Source organism: Branchiostoma belcheri, unplaced genomic scaffold (assembly GCF_001625305.1).
Source record: "Branchiostoma belcheri isolate BF01 breed outbred unplaced genomic scaffold, Haploidv18h27 scaffold8, whole genome shotgun sequence".
Classification (NCBI taxonomy): domain Eukaryota; kingdom Metazoa; phylum Chordata; class Leptocardii; order Amphioxiformes; family Branchiostomatidae; genus Branchiostoma; species Branchiostoma belcheri.
In genome coordinates, this window is record NW_017804464.1 from 3,788,649 (window position 1) to 3,809,305 (window position 20,657).

The 20,657-nt window shown below is 42.3% G+C and overlaps 1 protein-coding gene across 2 annotated transcripts in view; it reads right to left on the bottom strand.

Annotated features, from left to right (window-relative positions):
- The window catches only part of LOC109486100, a 49,694-nt gene extending 45,828 nt beyond the window's left edge, over positions 1 to 3,866 (bottom strand). The window contains exons 1-2 of one of the 2 annotated variants that reach the window (XM_019789785.1): positions 3,676 to 3,866; positions 446 to 795 (exon numbers count right to left, since the gene is read on the bottom strand). In XM_019789785.1, the coding sequence (XP_019645344.1) occupies positions 446 to 643 (198 nt within the window). In that variant the 5' untranslated portion in view covers positions 644 to 795; positions 3,676 to 3,866. Of the gene's footprint in view, positions 1 to 445; positions 1,040 to 3,675 lie in introns of those variants that run through there. The other variant, XM_019789784.1, reaches the window with a different exon arrangement.
- Positions 3,867 to 20,657: the final 16,791 nt, after the last annotated feature.

The window sequence follows — 20,657 nt, forward strand, 5'->3', positions numbered from 1 at the left end:
GTTGTGGTCCCCTTTTTTTCAAGGAATGACTATCTAATCTAGTGTGACCATTCGTGGCTATGAACAACACATGTGGCAATACTGACCCTATCTAGAAATCTTATATAACACACTGCTGAATAATATAAAGCATAGTACCAATGATGAAGAAAGGAATGCAAAAGACGACAGTGCTGTTTGTTTGCTACAGTACCATATTATTTGCAACATGTGTCCTTGCATCTGTGTATTTTTCCAACACAGTAACGCTGCTGTTAACCGTTTTGTTTTTGTAAAGAACTGGGAGAAGTACAATAAAGAAACCCCACGCGTGTCCAAATATAGGCTAACGAATGATTCAAAAAGTTGACAATTCTTCACCGGTCCCTCTAAACTAGGTCATCGCAAAAATTTAGGACAAGGCCGTTAGAAACTGTACACAAACAATTTTCAAACGCAGCCTTACCTGTCTGATATAAAATCCCAGCATTTCTCCGGGTGCTCTGGTGAGTTCTACCGTCCGAACCAGGGCTGTCCCGTCGGCGATGGGCCGCTCCTCGGCCCCGGCCACCCTCCGTAGGCTCCCGTGGAGCACACGGATAAACATGTTCTCTGGAAGGACCTCCGGGCGGCGTTTCCCCGGGCTGCCTCTCGGCTCCTGCATCGGGATCTGCCCGAGAAACGTCTCCTGCTCCACCTCGTGAATCTTCCGCAGGATCTCGTCGGGAATGGGCGGTGGGGGAGGCCGGGGAGGTGGAGAGTTGGCCGGGATGTCCTCGGTGCTTCCGTCCGCTCCCGCCCGCTCTCGGACCGGCTCTGTCATGGTAAAGCGGGTCGGGGGGTTAGCTCGAGCACACGGTAACACTACACCTCGCCAGTTTTAGCGCAAATTTCGCCCTCCACCTCTCCATGCTATGCTATCATGATTACGAGCAGAGGGAAACTATTATAGACCAGAGGAAAGAGCGTAGGAAAACCCCCACGCCGCTGGCTCCCCGCGCTCAGCGAGCTTACGGCAAATTTGGGCAATTTTCAATTCCGACTTGTTGATTTCCAAGCAGGTCAAAGGTCAACGAACGAAGGACGAACCATTCGGTATTATTGTCAGGGTTGGGAAAACTGAAAGGAGTGCCATCCAAAACAATACCATATCATTCGCACGGCAAGATAAAGTTACCGAATTGTGCAACTTTGTAGCTCGAAGCTGCCAAAAGTTTTAACGAAGTGCCATGCAAATTAGTCTTGTCTAGCTTAGACAATTTATGCACCCTTTTTTATTGAGAAAGTGGCAAGGAGAACAATTGTAAGATTAACACTTTTTACAAAGTAAAGATATTCCGAGAGAAAACACGGTGCATAGATCGTTGCAAGGTATGCGTTATTTCATTCATAAACAAAAGCAGACCAATGATATGAATAAATGAATAGCCCCTAGGCTTTTGAAGTTGTCTTCAATCAATTGAACAATTTGGTTTACTGCCAATAAATGCCAATCCACTTCATGTCAAGCTGGCAAGGAAAATAAATAAAAACATCAACATAGATTTTCTAATACGACTGGACAGCAATCTTACCGCGTGTATATCTGGACCAATATTTGATCAAACAAATTCTGCAAGAAAACGTTTCTCATTGGCGCTACCTAGCGGACAGGTGATACACTGCAGTCCACGCCCCTCTATCGTTTTTGTCCCGGAAGTAGGGACATCGCGTGCAGTGGCGGTCACCTGGCGCGGATCGTGGTTTGTTTTGCGGTCGCCTGTTCAGCTAGCGTCACATCTTTACCGATATCTCCTATCACGGCCACAAATCGGCAGGCTTTGATGCATTTCCTTCCTCCACGACCAGAAAACAAAAAACCCCGTCATTAGGATTAAGACAACTTTAATTTATTTATCTGATTAGATAAGATAGAAAGGGAAACTATTGCCGTGATTGTGTGAAAAAGTAAAGACAACAACAATAGAGGCTAAGTAGAAATTTCTGTTTTGTTTTCCAAAATACACTCTTTTGAGTCATGACACCGCACCTAAATGGAATTTGTCCAAACAACACCTTTGCCTGTGGATTATAACAAATATGGCGGTTGGAACTTTGTGGATTTAGCTCTGTAAGTCCCCTGCTAAAACACACGCGACCTTTTGTACAATTCTATCGCGATGAAATCCACAACAATACTGGCTGAGATGCCACGCCTGGTGCCGAGGATTTGTAAGCTTGACAAAGGTATTAATTAGCATTTTGCAGCACTTGGCATGTCAATATTGACAAAACCACAGGAAATTCGCACCAGAGGAAAATCTTATGATCTACCAGCAACTCGATATTTGGAACGGAAAAAGTTCTTGGTGACCATGGTTCTTGTTTGGTTTTACATACCAAGGATTATTCTACAGGTTATTCAACCTCGGAGATTCAACCCTCAGACAAAGGAGCCGCAGGGACCAAACACTAATCCGAAAAGAAACAATCCGGTATACTGGGGGCTATTTTGGTACACGTGAGCACACAGGTGAAATAGTGGTCAGACTAGGGATTGGGGTTGAAAAAAACGTATCCCTTTGAAGTTTACAGATGAAGACAAATTGTGATAGTGGACACATCTAACAATGTAGCGTTAGATCTACACCTTGCGTTTTCGTAGCTATAACGTTACAGTTTCCATGACATTGGATTATGATGATTTTGTTCAGGATGGTACGATATAGGGTTACAGGATGTCAATCTTTTGTTGTATTTGTATATAGCCTGAGATCGGCCTTGTTTGTCGATAGTCCGTCACTTCCATATGTTGGGATGGGGGGGGTCTACATAATGGTGGATTTGAAGACAAGGAAAATCAAAATCTTTCCCCCCTTCTTTCATTCAAATACTAGTATGTACTGCGACATTTCAACTCTTTGTTTCTTTGCAAAGCTTGGACGGTTTTCCTATATACCACAAATCCGATATTTTATGCCTCAATATTTTTGCAGTCACGTCGTTTAGAACATTTCGACCTTGTGACAAGTTTACCCAGCATGGGTTAGGTTGTTGAAGGTCTTTCACATCCAGGCGAAGTTTTGACACATTGTCACCTCACGTCCCGACACAACCTGACAGCTGGGTTAGTTGGTAACACTATACCCAACTCCCAACCCTGTTCGCGTGTCAAGCTAGGTACCTACGGCTTCAAGGAAGATTAAAAACTAATCTTAGCGCAGAGAAGAAATATCTCAACAACACAAGGCGATAGTTCGGTAAAAATCCTGGGATCCAAAACAGACATAATACAGAGATAGCACATAGATCCGATATGGGTTTGTTTTAGCTTGTAATAAGATTGGGGGTCTTTGTCAGTGAGTCTTGGGGTCAGTGTCGATTAATCTTAAAGGAATGCTTCGAAGGAACGTCCTTGAACAGGATACCTCAACTTAGTTAGGTACCCAGTCAGTCGGAGATATTACTGGCACAAATTAGAAAATGCTTGACAAATTGAGCGAACACTACTCCAGCTTTCTTGCCGTCCTGGGGGATGTATCGTTAGGTCATGTGAGCTCAAGCGGTACGAACATGCATCATACCCAAAGGTATTAAAAATGGCAAACCCTGAAACAAAAGACTCTATATTCAGATTAATTTGGAGTTTTAGGACTGTCTATAGCATATATGTTACAACGTACAGTATGTCAGGAAGAAGTGATCATGAAAACTCACAAGGCGCGTCCTTGGCGAAGAATATCCTGACAGTCAGTGTCAACAGAGAAGGACGAAACCTCGAATATTCCCAAACTGTCCAGTGCAGTTGCTGGGAATCTGTGAACTGAAATTCCCAGCTCTAAACCATCACGGGATCCATCCCCAAGAAGAAACGTCTTCACCCAACAACCTCCTCGGAGACAATAGCTTCATTTACAAGCAAAACAAACAATTAAGACGACGTGGTCCTACTTGCGGCTACCCGAGAGCTGCCCAGTGAGTGACCGTCAGGCCCGGCCAGGTTTGGACAGACGGACAGCACGTGTTCGGGAATTCTTCTGGGGATCCCCGAAGTTTGCTCGGTCAATCACCCTAATTTGGCCGCGCAATCGAAGAAGGAGGGGTCTTCTTTCTCTCTCCTCCTCGGCACGTAAGAACGAAGGCTGTGTTTTTAATCAGAACTTCGTGTGGTACAGAAAACGGGATTGGGATGCACTTGGTGAATTTCCCAAAGGGGAATGAAAGGAATTAAAGTTGATTTTTTTCTAACAGTCTGGGAAGTGAAAGACTTATCGTGCCTTTCCATTGTTACAGACAGAGAAACAATTTCCAGAAACAATAGTGTGCCTATTTGAGGATTTTTACGTTTTTCTATTACATTATTACCTTGATCTTAATAAGGTGTATGTACCGGCACAGAAGAGCAAAACTTGACATCTTTTAATAATCTGGGAAGTGAGACATTTATCGTGCTTTTTCATTGTTACGGACGGAGAAACAACAAATATACCAGAAACAGTAGTGCACCTATAGTAGGATTTTTACGTTGTTCTACCTTTCTTGGTCATAACAAAGTGTACCGACACAGCAGAGCAAAACTTAATATCATTCGTCTTGTACGAAACTGATCGTAAAAGAAACGGGCTTTAATCATGCCTTCTGCCCCTCACAGTTAACCAAGCGGCCCTTAATTAGGTCCCGGCAGCTGTCGGCATGGTAATGAAAGCAGTGAATGACATGGGAAACCAAACACGACAACATGGAGCTGCCCAGGCTTCAAAGACGAGAGCGACAGCTTTTGAAGTGCCCAGTGTGATCAATACATCACTGGCTGACTGCTCATCACTCAGGCTCTGTCAAGTGGGGGCAGTCATGCAGTGTAACAGGCTCTCGTAGTACCAAGGGAAACTTTTAGTATGATAATCTCCAAGCAGATCCTTCGGTGAGGGTAAGACAGTATCAAATCAGCCAGCCTGTGTATCGTCGGTGGGGAGATGATACAGCCTGGCCAATTTGATACTACCTTACACCCACCGAAGGATCTGCTTGGAGATTATAGTATGATACAACAAGTGTTAGCCTCTACCAGGCTTCGGGAGGCGTAGACTCTACCCTACTCTGCTCTACTAATTATAACTTATAATTAGTAGAGTAGAGTAGGATTGACGAAAGGGCAACGTGTTATCCACTAAATCTAATAATTAGATGATATAGAAATGCATATTTTGTGTAAAGGTTTTGCAAATACTAGGAGATAACTCTAAGGGCCCCATATAAAGTCACTGGGGAGAAAAGACAGCCTTCGCATTCAGGGCCATTCAATTAGATTAAGATCAAAGGGCTGTAAGAACTTAATATGGATACTTGTCTGTATTTGCGTAGTTATGAGCAACGTAAAAAGAATCTGCTCTCCTTTGTTGAAGTTCGCTTTAGTGATGCTAGGTGGCGTACATGAGTGCTTCACTTGAATACGGATACCCGATTCAAGTTACAGTCAGTTTGTATCAGTTTGCTGTTTTGCAATTGATGGAATAGTCCTGAGTGCTTTTTTACGATAGCATCTCTGCAAAAATATATTGCGTTAGATCGTGCAGATGACATTCTCGGTTTCTTCCCAAATCCCGCGGCGATATAACTTAGGACGCACGTTAGACAATCCCCTTGTTGTGAAGACCAGCACGCTTTATAAAATCAATGACGCAGTGGTGAGTGACAGGACACCGTGACCCCGGCTTACGGCCGAGTCTGCCGGGTCCAGTTTACAACTGTTACCTGTCAGGCGCTGTCCGACTCAACACGTCAGGTCGATACGAGATCAAAGGAAGCCGCCCGCCCACCTGAGAGCACCTGACGGCCCTCCCTCGTCACCTACAGACCACCAACGTCTTCTCACATTTCTTGAGATATTTCAAGACGATACTTAATCTCTAATAAGTGTTCGATTGTTCGATTATTGTTTGTTTGTTGTTTGTTTGCTTGTTTATATCTAAATGGCAAACATCGTTTCGTCTATGAATCATGGAAGGCAGGTGGAATTTTTCAGTACATCACACTGAATCTGAATCGGTGTAGCCGGTACGCCGGTAGAACCGTTCGGCGTAGCAAACCAGCTAGCTTCACAGGGACGCGGCGCGGCGGCAGCTGGCTACATTGAACGCGTACGACTTGTTACATCTAACCCTTGAACATCTTACTCTTAATTAACATTATTTAAAGCTATCTAATGATAATGTCCCCACTGTACTTGGTGACAGCGAGTTCCACACTGAGATAGTTCTAGGAAATAATAAGTTTTTGAACACCTCAATCCTTAATTGGTTGATAATTATATATTACTCTGGTACTTGAAGGCATGACTATTTCTTGTTCTTTACTGATCTGGTATTGGGTACTTAGTACTTGGTACGTCCACCGGTTTATTAGTCGTGTTGTACATCATGCATAGTCTGGACATTTTTCGATATACCCCAACGCACAAGTAGTTCAGTCGCGCAAGAGATGTGGAGAATCTGAAGCGCAAACATCGATCGGTAGATACGGTAAAGTGCAGAATAAGTGGCGAGGCAGAGTTCGGAAAGAAATAATGGACTCCGTGCAGAGAGAGAACGATAATCTGATTTAGAAATATCGGATTTCAATGTTGCTTGAAAAGGTTGGAAATCTCTTATTTCGATCTCTCGGAGGGTACGATACTGTCTGGGGGTTTAAAACAATTTGCATCCCATTTTTGAGGTTCCCTGTCTCTGATACACGATGATTGGGGCTTTCCTAGAACCTTCACCAAAGAAAAAGAAAACTACAATGGCTGGAATCTTTGTTGACAATAGTGTTATGCTACAATATATTTCCCAACCAAGAGACTTGCTGATCGAGGGGGGAAATCTTGAATTCAATGTTCAACCAGTCGAATATCTAAATGATTTGTAAAATGTTTAGGCCTAGGTTCAAGTCCAAAAAAAAGAAAATTGACGCTGGATATCATATCATATTTTCCATAACCCTTTTTATTCTAATATAAACCACCTGACTGATGATCTTTAATCGTCAAACATTTGCGCTGCAAAATGAAGAAAACATTGCCATACATATCGTCAAGTGTCATGTGTCGGCCCCGCAAACAACATATCTTGCTTCTAAACCCTGGTAGTGCAATGACTGCTATAAAATTTTGAAGCAAAGATGCCCCATTTTCCATTAGGAAATGTTAACTGAGAAGTCCCTTCCATATTTTGTATATGCCTTAGAACCTAAACCTTTAGACTCAAATCCAGACCTGGACCTGAACATGGGTTTCGGTACACATCACTAGTAACTACATTACCGATTGAGTTGGACATGTTGACTGACGTTATATCCTAACTCCCGGTGCTTTAGCCCAGGAGAACTTCAGCATCGCCACAATTTTCTACTTTCAAGGCCAGCTCGGCTCAGCAGATGGAGATTCAGTACGGAGATTTTATCTTGTAAATTTCCTTCAGCTTTCCCAGCCGCCTAGCACAGAACGCAATTTTCTCTCTCAAAGTAAGACGAATCTTTGCACTTATTGGAGCAACCGGAGCGAACTGAAGTAGCGACGGTCATAAAGCACTATCTCCACCATTATCTAACTTTCTAGCGAGTCTAAGTATCACCGGAGTGCTTCTAAGAATCTAAGGAAGCTTGGTTCTTGAGTAATGAATATAGAGAGAAGATTCCAGCGCAGGTGCTTGGCTGTAATATATCAAACTTACTTTCGTAGCTTCACTGCGAGACAAGATTTAGCAATACAAAAGCCGCGTCCAAAGTAAGATGAAGCTGTGTTGGTACCAACATAGATCAACCTACGTTCAAAGGCAGATAATGATACAGGACAGTTTGAAATATCATGCCGCACTTTAGCAAAGCCGTGTGGAGGGGCATAAACCACGGCTTTCAAGAGCCCGTAAACTGTGAAAAAGAGCCCCTTTTTGCGTTATCTTTGAAAGCCACGATTCCCAAATATATAGTCGCCAAATGTCAGCTATACATCTTCAACTGATATCCATACTAGGAGGCATTCACCCTAATGACCTTACATGAAAAATTATGATGGATGTGCAGTATTCTTCGATCTGGACTTTCAAAAGGATGCGGACGTGATTTGTCACTGTGTGGATAATGAGAGCGCACCAGAGTTGGGATAGAATTTATACATTTTCCTTGGGTGGAAATCCAGGAATTTATGTGCCATGCATTTCGGAAACAGGTTGAAATATTGCGGCATAATTCTAACACAAAATGAGCATGCTTTTTTTTGTCTCCGTCTCCTATACTTGGTTCTTCTGTGGTCGTAAATGAAGTAAGAGTTGGACTGAAATTTATACATTTCTTTGGGTGGAAATCCAGGAATTTATGTGCCATACAATTCGGAACCAGGTTATAAAATATTGCGGTATAATTCTAACACAAAATGAGCATGTGTTCTTTTCTCCGTCTCCTATACTCGGTTTTTCTGTGGTCATAAATGAAGTATAAAACTCGCCATATGGTTTGCTTAAATTGGACCGTGAATCAAAGTATGATTTACTTGTCAGGTTCTTTTGACATTCAAACGTCGACTGGATATCCCACTGACTTGCCCAACTGTCTTGTTGCTTTATAAATGTTCTCTCCTACGTATGATGGTGGTAATAAAGGTACCTGTGCGTCAAAGTGTCCCCCAAAGTCATTATAGCTAAGTTTAGAGTGGAACAGAAAGTATAGAATAGTATCATAAAGCGTTACAGCATCCTATGTACCGACCCGAAGTAAAAAGGAACACACCAATTCAAAACCAGCAAATTATTCTCAAACCTCACATCTGCACGGTGGAAGAATTATCGGAAAATTACCTCTTGTTTGTTTGTTTGTTTGTTTGTTTCCCTCATTCCTCGGGAGATCTTGTGTCAAGAGGCAATCATTTTTCAGAATCCATTTTTGTCTGATTTGGAAGACAATAAACCCCAAGTTTCATTGACATTCAGCTCAATGGATGAAGTAAGAATCTTCGTCACAGAATCGGATTTTTTTCGCACGAGGGGTTAAAGAGGCCATCTACATCAGGGTATTACCGTCATCCCCCAACAGAGACGGGGGGCGCCACAGACTTTCTGCAACCTACGATCCACTCCTCCACACGGAGTCACGTGTGTTATCTGCGTGACGTCACGGAAGCGGTGGATTGCTCATTCCTTGTTCATGACAAAGACTGGCTTTGTATAGTCGAAAATTTGGGTGAGTCCAATTTCTTGTGTTGAAAATTGCAGTTAAAACTTGTTTCATAATGACTTCTACCAACACAGATGAACTTTCAAGATAAAACCCCAAGTTCATTTGCTGTTACTGAGCGGGGGGACTTAATAGAATGGTACATGCAGAGACGTGGTATAACGTGTCACTTCAACAGTTCCAGATGCTTGTGCGATATTGGAACACCGGTAATTACATTATTATGGACTTAATGGAATGATAAAAACGTAATTAAGGCAGGGTTGGGGAGTAATGGTGTGCGAACCGCGCTCAGACTGGACTCCTTATCCCTGTCTCAAAACTAAAGCCTCCAGCCGCGACGGAGGGCCGGACGGAATACAGATCAGATCCGTCCAACCTAACCTTGGACGTGGCGTTTCTGTGAACTTCATCTCGCTGAGAAACTGTGTTCTTTGTATTTCAATCAGGAAACAGTTTTGTTGCGGTGTGACTGTTATCAGAATTAAGGATTCCAGTTAAAAAGTCTAACCTTCATCGACGTATTCCACAGGGGTGCCAAAGAATTTATCATAATTTTACGGAATTCATACGATCCTTACTAGGAAACATACGAAGTTTACGGAATACATAGAATCCTTACTAGAAACATACGAAGTTTACGGAATACATACGATCCATTACGCGGAATACATACGATCCTTACTAATTTGGTGACTTGTATTCCGTAAACTTCGTATGTTTCTAGTAAGGATCGTATGAATTCCGTAAACTTCGTATGTTTCTAGTAAGAATCGTATGAATTCCGTAAAATTCTGATTAATTCTTTGGCACACCTGTTCCAGTTCAAAGCTACATGTTATCCATCGGGATCGAAAGTACTCGTATTATGCTATGCAGTCGATGGTAAGGTTAGCGTTATGGCTTTACAAGAAAATGCCAATGACTGTTTGCTTAAAGATGTTTTTTGTGAAAAATGTGGAAACATTGGGTCTGCTCCAAAAGCATACTTTTAGGGGATTGAGTCTCTCTCTTGCCTGAAACAAATTGTGTAAGTTGGGGATAATATATAGCTATAGGAGAGTTAAAGTCCAGAGCATTGGACTTCCTTGCGTCCAAAATCCCACACAAACGTGCACGTAATACATAAACTCAATGGCCACCATCTTTGAGGACGGCAGAATGGTCTATAGAGACATCAAACTTTCAGGCGATAGACTCACTGTGTCGATCGATACGGTAAAAACGCGGGAACACGACCGGAGAGTTGCCGGTAAACGACCTTTGGTGATGGATGGAACAGGAAGGGCGGACACATTCCCGCCGAGACGCCGATCGATGCGAGGTAATGAAGGCCGTCGGGCGCGGGGGCGTGTTGAGCCGTAAACCCCGCCGAGACGCCCCGTTATCTCACCAAACCACCTTGAGTCGGACTTCGCTTTCCACTTTGTCTCTCGAGAGTTGGTGCATTTTTCAACTTTCGAATTGAATTCATGATCAAATACTTCAATGTGAGAAAAAAAAAACATATTTTCCCTGAACTACATACTGCAATTGTGATGAAAAATGAAGATTATCGACCGCTCGGCGAAGAAAGTATTAGATTCAATTTTTCACGGCATTTACACGCCATTGTTCAGCAAAGGCCACGGTCATTACAGCTCTATTCTTATCTGCTCCGCTGAGCTGCAATCTCAGGCGATGATGAACTCCGCGGATAGAACATCGCCGCTGCAGTGAATAGCAGGAGAAACAGATGGGGCGGAAAATCGCCCACAATGAAAGGTTGATCCTTTAACGATTAGACGGACCGTTGGCGTGCTTGTGGCGGGGTCAGCAGCCAGTGTGCGCCGAGATTGATTCGTCAGATCGCCCGTGACCACGTTTTACGACCTTTTATTGTTATGGACGACAGCGCAAAGCCGGTTTGCGGCACGAGCACCACATTGCCTTGTGTGGGATGGCGGACTCCACAAAAAGTGTGGTTACAATAGTTTTCAATTAACCTATCGGCAATCTCGCGTTTTGCTGACACTATTGATGAATTAATTACAACGAATTCGTATCGTGTAGCACCGAATGAAATCGCAAAATCTTTAACAGGGACACAGAACTCTCAGGAACGTGCGACTGTAACTCTTAACGGCGAGTTAAAACCGCAACAAATCATATACTCTCATATAAGATGAGTGATAAAATGCTGAAAGCATTTGAGTTACTTCCAAAAAAACTCTATCAATGGCCTACAGAAGTGAATAGGGGACTGGTGTGTTTGAGTACCCCTGCTTTGAATGCACCTGACAATGCTGTATTACTAAACCTGTCTTTCAGCAGAAGCTGAGGAGGTTACAGAGCGTAATACGACAGCACTGTCATTGAAGCTCGAAATACTAAAACTGTCCCTGTCCTTGGTGCTGAATTAAGAATCTAACACGGGAGTATAATTTGTATTCAGAAATAGCAATGTGAACTGAATGTAGAGACACTAGCGTCCGCGTAACAGTTATTATGTTTACCGAAGGTCGACACAATAGTTTAGTCATCATTCAGCACCAAGGACAGACCCAACAACTACAGCTTGAACTGTTAAAGGCATCCAACGCAGTTTTTAGGGCTTGGAAACCCGATTTTTCAAAGCCAATATTCTAGTCATTTATGTACACAGTGACTTCAAACCACACTGTCCCAATGTATATTGACCGTCATGGGGCAAAAATCCCCCAGATTCTGACGGAAAATGCTTACTGGAAGGGCCCCGGACTGATGTTTAGGGTACCACAAAGAAAATAAAGGATCATCTTGAGGCTTGTTTCTGCAGTTTCTGTGTCAATATCAACAAAAGGTTGCCTCATTCCAGTTTTGCTGCCCTGAAATCGCATTGGATGCCTTTAACTGTTCCATTACCAGGGACAGGGACGGAAGCGCTACTGAAGTAAAACTAACTGTGACCCAGTGACGACCCCACGAGAGTGAGTTTCCTTACACAGTCCCGACAAATGGCATCGTGGCGCCATTACCGTTCCGGTAGCCATTCAGGTCGCCGGCTAAGCGCAGGCAGGGTGAATAGCAGCAAATGGAGGGTCAAGGGAAATGCAATGGTATCTCACGGGCATTCAACTGAATTGGAGTTGGAGGGAAAGTCATTTATCTGTGTACTCTATATGCACTGTTTCCTGCCATATGGCTATCGCGGCCGCTTTGAGGTAAGTTGTACTTGAGTAGAGTTGAACATTATCTCATCTTGCCTCCAGTACATGGCCTAAAGCTATTGAATCTGTTAAAAGCCGTGTTTCTCTTACCATCTAAATTGAAATCACAAAACGCAATGTTCCCCTAAAAGTAGAATATGTTTCATTTTGAAATAAAGTAGCAGATGGGGGAAGAGGGCAAATAGGAGACTCTATCTCTCTCCCTGTCTCTCTGTCTCTCTCTCTCTCCCTCTCTCTCTTTCTCTCTCTCTGTGTTTGTGTCACTGTGTGTGTGTGTCTGTGTGTGTGTGTGTGTGTGTGTGTGTGTGTGTGTGAGTGTGTGTCACGGTGTGTGTGTCACGGTGTGTGTGTCACGGTGTGTGTGTCACGGTGTGTGTATGTGTGTCTGTGTGTGTCTGTGTGTGTATATGTCTGTGTGTGTGTGTGTGTGTCTGTGTGTGTGGGGGGGGGGGAGAGAGTTTGTGTGTCTGTCTGTCTGTCTGTCTGTCTGTCTTTGTGTGTGTGTGTGTGTGTGTGTGTGTGTGTGTGTGTACATATGTGTGTGTGTTTGCGCGTGTTTGTTTCTTTATACAATGTATCTCTCTCCATCTCTCTCTCTTTGTCCCTGTATGTCTGCAACATATCACGGTATTCAGATCGACAGACCCCGATATTGTCGTTATCATCATATCGATTTATGACTTCCTCCCAGCGCCACAGTACCATTAACGATTTCCGAAAGATCACCAACCCTACAGCTGTGATTTTGTATATTCTGTAGGGCATAATAAATACGTCGCCTTATAGTTATACCTTTTCTAGAAAAGGCCAAACTCGCAACTTCAGTTGGCGCATTCTGTGACTGTAAGTCCATAACTCTATATAAGCCATGTTGATTTGATTTCCCCCCAAAAAGTGTTCGGCCTTACTGTAAATCGTACAACGTGAGCTGCAAAATGAGCAAATATATGCTGTAAATTGAACAAAAAATATTGGAAAACGATACTTGTCGCAGAATGCCAAAATCTATTCCAAGGGACAAGAAGAAAATGTGAAGGAATGAAAATGAAGAGTCTACTATTCACCATGCCAGTAAGATATTACTCTGTGTGTTTAGTCATTTGTTCAACCTTCATGACCACCTAAATTTCATAGTGAAGGCAACTTTTTTTGCCAAAGTTTTGGGGTTCCCAGAGGATGTCATCCACATAATCAAACCAACATGGCCTAATATATCTTGCCAAGGACCCACTTAAAACGCTCCAGAATCGAGACCTTATGCTCTACCGGAAGTTTTTTTAAGCCACTTTAAGTCAATCTCCTGGATAATAAATGAGGTGGGTCTATCAAAGAGTCACTTACGCCACTTTTGATGTCGTCTGGGTTTAATGGGCCATGGTTTTACAATTCTCGCGGGGCGGAACATGGGGAAGCTATAGCCTCCGTAGCAGGCTTATAGAACTGGGGGTTTGGTGCTCGTCGGCTGTTTTCTGATTGGCCCAATTCTAAAACGGAGGTAATTCAACCATGTCGGCTATGTTGTCTATATGCAATCAGAAAATAGCACATAAAAGATCCCAGCAAAGACCCCCAGTTTTTGGCGTGCTATGGAGGCTAGGGAACTGCTACGGGGAAGCCTTTGGTATTTTGGATAAATCGATAATGCAAACATCTTCGAACAGGTTTCGAAAATATGCTTCTCTGAATAAGACATAAGAAAACAACTGTGACGTTGTTCAGAATTCTCAAGCTTAGCAGAGCAAATGATGTTAGTAATGCAGTACGAGGATGAAATGCACTTTATTTGCCATTGCCCTCAAACCTCCCAACTGATATCTCTAAAAATCTCGGCCATTTCATACTCCACTGCACGCAGAAAAGAAATCAAACTCAACAATGATTAGTATTATATCAAAAGTAGCATTAACATTACTTATTATTATTTCTACTATTTATTATTTTATCATGTTCTAGCAATTAGCACTCGGGCATGGATTTGCAATAAACTTTTTTTATAAAGTAATATGTTTCCCCAAAAGTACAATTCATTCAAAGTACATGAACGCAATACTAGTAGTATTATTCTATTCCGTCTTTGGATAAACTAAAGATTTTGTAGGCATTTCGTCTGTCTTTAAATAAAAAATACAAGACCATAAAAGTACATCATACTTGAACAAACTAAAGATGACGTCTAAACAGCGTGAAGATCGTGTGTTCTTGGAATCATAGTTGCTGAGTTCATTGACCGACGTCTTCTAGATCTATTCTTAGAATCTCACCAGAAGTGAAGGCATGCGCAGGAAACTAGGAAAAAGAACGTTTCCTGTTGGGTAGTTATTTGAACCGCCCGGATCTTGAATATAAACGAGGTTGTTATCCACCTAGAGCAGGCTGCTTAATGGTTTGTTATCGGTCTCTGAGGGGCAGGAGCAGCGGTAATGGGCGCCAGGAGCCCCGAGGGGAACAGCGGAGTTAACGGTAGACGGAAGCCGGGGTTTCTAATGGCGGGTACCTGAGTGTGTGCCGGAGGGTGGGTGGAGAGAGATGTGTGCACTTATTTGTTGAAACAGCAATACGCTTTCAGCAGATAGGGTCGGTCTATCTTAGTTTACAGTTTGATGTTCTTTCAATAGGCCACACAGGGTACATGATACAAGATTGAAACTATAGCTAGTCTAATATATAACCAGGCAAACATTCGGTTATACCGGCTATACCGATACAGATACAGATGAAGTTTTTATGTTGGAGTGAGTACGTGTGCTGTCATGTCCTTCACCCCTTACAAGGGACGTTTCTGTAACTTCTCCAGGACTCGTCTTCACAACACGTAAGGAGACACGCCCACACCGGTGACGTCACACCGAGACACGCCCACACCAATGACGTCATACCTCCCGCACACCAGGCGTTTCTGACGCGTTTCTGACGCGTGTAGGAGTAAACTGCCGTGAGTCGTGATCAAGACGCTTTCAAGAGGAAAATAGCTCTCAGTTGGGGGTAAAACGTGAGGCACGTAACGTAAGCAGAGCATTCAGTGCATTTTTTTAGGGCTCGGAAACCTGATTTTTCAAAATCAATATGCTAGTCATTTATCTACATACTGAGTTGAAACCACACTATCCTAATGTATTGACCCTCTTGGAACAAAAATATCCAAAATTCTTACGGACATTTTGCTGCTCTGAAATTGCATGTGATGCCTTTACAATATCCACATGTCATACCACATGTCATACATATGATAACTATGTAATATGATAACTGTAACAAGACAGTTGCGGACTGTCAAAAACGTTAACTTTACTTTTTAAGAGCTTTTCCAATTAAGTTCCATGTGTCATGTTACATATCAGACGTAATGTAATTGCTTTTCATTTCATTTCATCTTACGTTCCTTGCTGTCTTGTCCTTAAATCTTCCTTATTACTTTTTGGTTGATGACATTTCATTTGCTTTCAATATTCAGTATCTCGTTTTCTGAGATTGACTACGGAGATATTTGTTTATTACCCCGTGCATCTATCCATAAATCGAACTCGCGGACATAGAAGTAGTCTAATCTCCAAGCAGATTCTTGGGTGGCAAAAAGACAGTATCAAATTGGCTAGGCAGTATCCATTGGCCAGAGAATGACCATTGAGTGGCGTATTGGACCCTCTCTGGCCAATGGATACTGCCTGGCCAATTTGATGCTGTCATTTGCCACCCTAGGATCTGCTTGTAGATTAGAACTAGTCCATTTCTGCCCACGGCCTGAGCTATCCGGATTTACCGTGCCCTACTTTTCTGTTTTTCAGTGAAACAAACCCAGGAAATTCCCCCAAGGCAAGGGCGTTATCTCAACACTGCGGAACATCAGCGATCTTTTTGACAAATGAAAGGAGAAGGAAATTCCGCCCTCAGGCTGGTAGATTTTAGGTCTCTACTTTCATCTGTAAATGTCTTGGTTCTGACGGCATCGGTATTGCTATCCTGGCGGCTTTAATAACTACACCATCACGATAGTAGTGTAGACGGGGAAAAATCCCATATCCTGTGATTAAAAAAGAATGAAGTTGCTGTCAAAATTTCCGTGCCTGGTTGAGGCAATGGTTATCATATAACGGCCGTGTTGGTTGAAAGATTTTAAAGCACACGATGTTTGAAAAATTCTCGTTCCCTTTATTGCAGTAAGTCGTTGCAAGCTGAATAGGTGAGTTACAGGCATCCAATGCAATTTCAGTGAAGCAAAACTGGAAATATTCTGAATAAGGCAATCTTTGTGATATTGACACATACTGCTGCACATTAGCACACTTAAATCAGCTTTTCATACTTTGGGTATTGCAGAAACAAGCCCCAAGATAAAGCCCTTTATTTTCTGGGTGGTACCCTAAAAAAAAACCCAGGTCCTTCCAGTAACCGTTTTTCGTCAGAATTTGGGGCTTTTTTTTAATGTCGATATACATTAGCATTGGGGCAGTGCTGTTTCAGCTTAGTATGTAGAAGATAAGTGACTAGAATATTGACTAATATGAAAAATCTGGTTTCCAAGCCGTAAAAACTACACTGGATGCCTTTGAATCCATACAAGACAGATGTCAGACATCTTCCTTCATAACCCCGTGTCGGCCATATTTGTCTCCAATTTGTATCAGTAGGACCTATGTGCAGTGGGGGCAAGGTCGACGCTCATATAGAAGAACGGTAAAACAAATAGAAATCAAAATGACTTTTGAATTATTGAATGCCTATTTTGTACGCTCTGATGTCAGTCTGCCCATTTCAATCGTTATAACGAGAACAAATGAGCAAAATTTTCAGTTTTCTTGACGTACCATTTATTTTGATCCATTGCTACTGACAGATATTATGTCACGACCTTTTTATGAATGAACAAAACAGACAGGACAAATGTTTGATGTAGCAATACCGCACATGGAAGAATGCAGGAGAAATATAATATGAACATCCGACTATAGTTGAACCTTTACATTCAATTGAGTGGCGCCGTATGAATGATGTTATATTTCAGTTGGACCGAACGCACATAGAGTTTTTCAATATTCTGCATCGTCCTTGACTGACATGGTTCTGAGTTATCGACTTTGTGGTCACTTTACAGAGACCGGCGCTATTGAAGGCTGATAAAACCACACATAAAACACACAGTACTGTCTGTAGTACCGATGAACCAGCCTGTGGCGGGTATATAGAAACAGGGTTCTCACCAGGATTTTTTAACAGCATAGGGGTCAGGTACAGAAAGGACAACTTTTGCGGGGCGCAAGTCGCTCATTGAGTCCCAAAACATGACCACAGCAGGGGGTCTGGACAAAACATTTTGAAACTCATAATCCCCCGAGACACTATTTCTCGCATACTGAGGGACATATTTTGTGAAGATAAAGTTTTCCTTTGATATAACCTCATTCTAATGTTATATTTCAATTTTTCTGCAAGATTTATGAAGGTTCCACCCCCCCCCCAAAAAAAAACACCCCTATTCTGGTTGAACGACATGACGGGGGTCCAAATCACAGTATAGGGGGTCTAAAGCACAGCATAGGGGGCCCCTATGCTCAAATAGCCTAGTGTGTAGAAATGTATAACACCTAGTAGAATTGATGTCCAGGCTTACACTAGAACATCACGGTTACACGTTCATCCCTTCACGCTTGGCTGGTGATTTAAATGTCTGCTGGCATATAACATTATCAGAATTTATACTTTAACATTTACAGGGAAGTCCCGCCGTGCTAGATTGTATCGTCTAGAAACGGAACATTTCGCTGAAGTCCCGAGAAAGCGCTTGCTGCTATATTTCAATACTGCCCTAGTTTTATTCTAGGTGTCACATTTTCAAAGGCATCCAGTGCGCGATTTCAGGGCAGCAAAAAATGGAAATATTCTGAATAAGGCGATCTTTGTGATATTGATACATACTGCTTCACATGAGCACATTTGAGTCAGTATTTAAAACTTACTTTGGGCTTTTAAAACTGCAGAAACAAGTCCCAAGATGAGTCCTTTATTTTCTTGGTGGTACCCTAAAAATCAGCCAAGGGGCCTTCCAGTAACCATTTTCCGTCAGAATTTTGGGAATTTTTGCTTCATGAGGGTCAATATACATTGGTATAGTGTAGTTTCAACTCAGTATGTAGATAAATAACTAGAATATTGGCTTTGAAAAATCGGGTTTCCAAGCCCTAAAACTGCACTGGATACCTTTCAATGTCTTTTTCAATATGATCAATAATGTTATTTTCAATGCCTTTGCCACATACTAGTATCGCCTTACGTAATACCCATATCATCATCATTACTATTCAAAACACATGACCTAATCATCAGGGGCAGATCACCCTGGGGACGAGTGACATTTCAAATTCGACATCAATTCTCCTTCTCAAAAGCAATTTCGGATTTCGTAGAAATCGTTAAGATCTTTGTAGGATAACCCCGAAGACGTGACAAGATTTCATAAAAACGAAGTACAGTTGTTTGTATCGATGACGTGTACATATATGCATGCCTGTGGTCGTTTCGTATAAGCCCTAGAGGGTCCCTAGAGAAATGAGCGACAAAACAAGCTGGAATTACCAAATCCCCGTACAGACATAACGGCAATTATTCTACTTACTAGTAACTACACCAGACGAGCTGGATATCTAGGACGCAAACCGCAGTGTAATACTGAATGAATAGACATGTTTTCTGTGGTCTCCACCAGACTCTTTTGCAGGCTGACTAAATGGTAGAAATCTACTAGAAATCGGCCTAAAATGTCTGCTATTTATTCAGCCCGCAAAAGAGTCTGTATGTTTTCTTTATGTAACCACTTGCCTGAAACATTTTCCAGAGTCATACGTAGAAAATTGTACCGCCGATGTTCATGCGAACTGAATAAATGGTAGAAATCTACTAGAAATCGGCCTAAAAGAACGTGGCCTACTCCCCTGGCCAGCTACATTCTTTTTAGGCCGATTTCTTCTACTATTTATTCAGCCTGCAAAAGAGTCTGGTGGAGACTAAAAGTTTTCTGTATGCATCCACTTGCCTGAAACATTTTCCAGAGTCATATGTAGCGACATTTTACCGCCGATGTTCATGCGAACTCACGCGCTGACGGTAAAGCGTAACCACGCGTGGACGGAGGTTAGGTTGTAAAGTGGCAAGTAAGGACAGTTGAAGGTCTTGCCAACGGAACGAGCCATTCTCGGCATCAGAAACGAGCGTTTTTTCACAATTTATGGTTATTTCTAGCTTCATCATCGCTTTTAGAGGCTACGAGAGGATGATCCAAGGCTAAAGAAATGCTATTTAGAATTTATAATGTTTGCAGTAAGTGCAATCGAACGTACACATTCGTTAATCAGTGCGCAAAAGGCGTCAAAAGCTACCGACGGTGGCACGAAATCGGCTTTACATCCCAAAATCGTTTTCTCCTATTTTCCAGGGGGTCTTTCTTCTTTCATCCCCGGCATTAGAGTAATTGGTTTGCCGTTGATTAAGCGCGGGCATTACGGTGGAGAGAATGGGGCGACCATTTCTACTGATCTTTTAAGTATTGCTAAAAATAAACCAAATAGAATCAAGAGTAGAAAGTCTAGGATGTGCCCCAACAGCGCACAAGCGGTAGAAAGAAATACGTCGCTTTTATTTTCAGGTGATATGTGAAAGCAAAAGAAAGGGCTATAGTCAAGGGAATACGGTTGACTGGTCCACGCGCATTTGGCACAGTGCAGCACTATGGTTGTAATGCCGGGGTCAGTCAAGGATGAAAATGCCATTAGATCGTCTGGACGCCACATTTTTGACGACGTTACAAAGTCGTTAAAACAACAGCACGGAGAAAGATAGAGGAGACAGTGCGGCGTATAGTCAGAGGTGAAAATCTAAACCTGGAATTATAGCTTTGGGTATTTATCCCATTTATTTAGTACTGAAAAATATTGTCTTTAAACAACATGCTAACTACTTTTACTTGGGATAGCTATAGGTAGAAAATTCTAAGTTTTCTTTATGGTTCTCTATATGGTGAATTAATGGGATAACACCCGTTGTCCCATTGATTTACCAGAAAGAGATTGATAAATACTCTAGAATGATTTTAACAGTGCTTCATGCATGTATATAATATCATCATATTTCATAAGCCATAAAACTAAAAAAAATGATGAAAATGCGATGCTTGTGTCTCTTGTGTGTTTGAAAAATGTAGAAATGACGCGATAACCTTTCCATGTCGTATTGCGATGTATATGCACGCGGCGTATCAATTTGCACTTGAGCCTTGCTTGGGTACCAATTATTCAAATTGTACGCCGCTGAAAACAGATC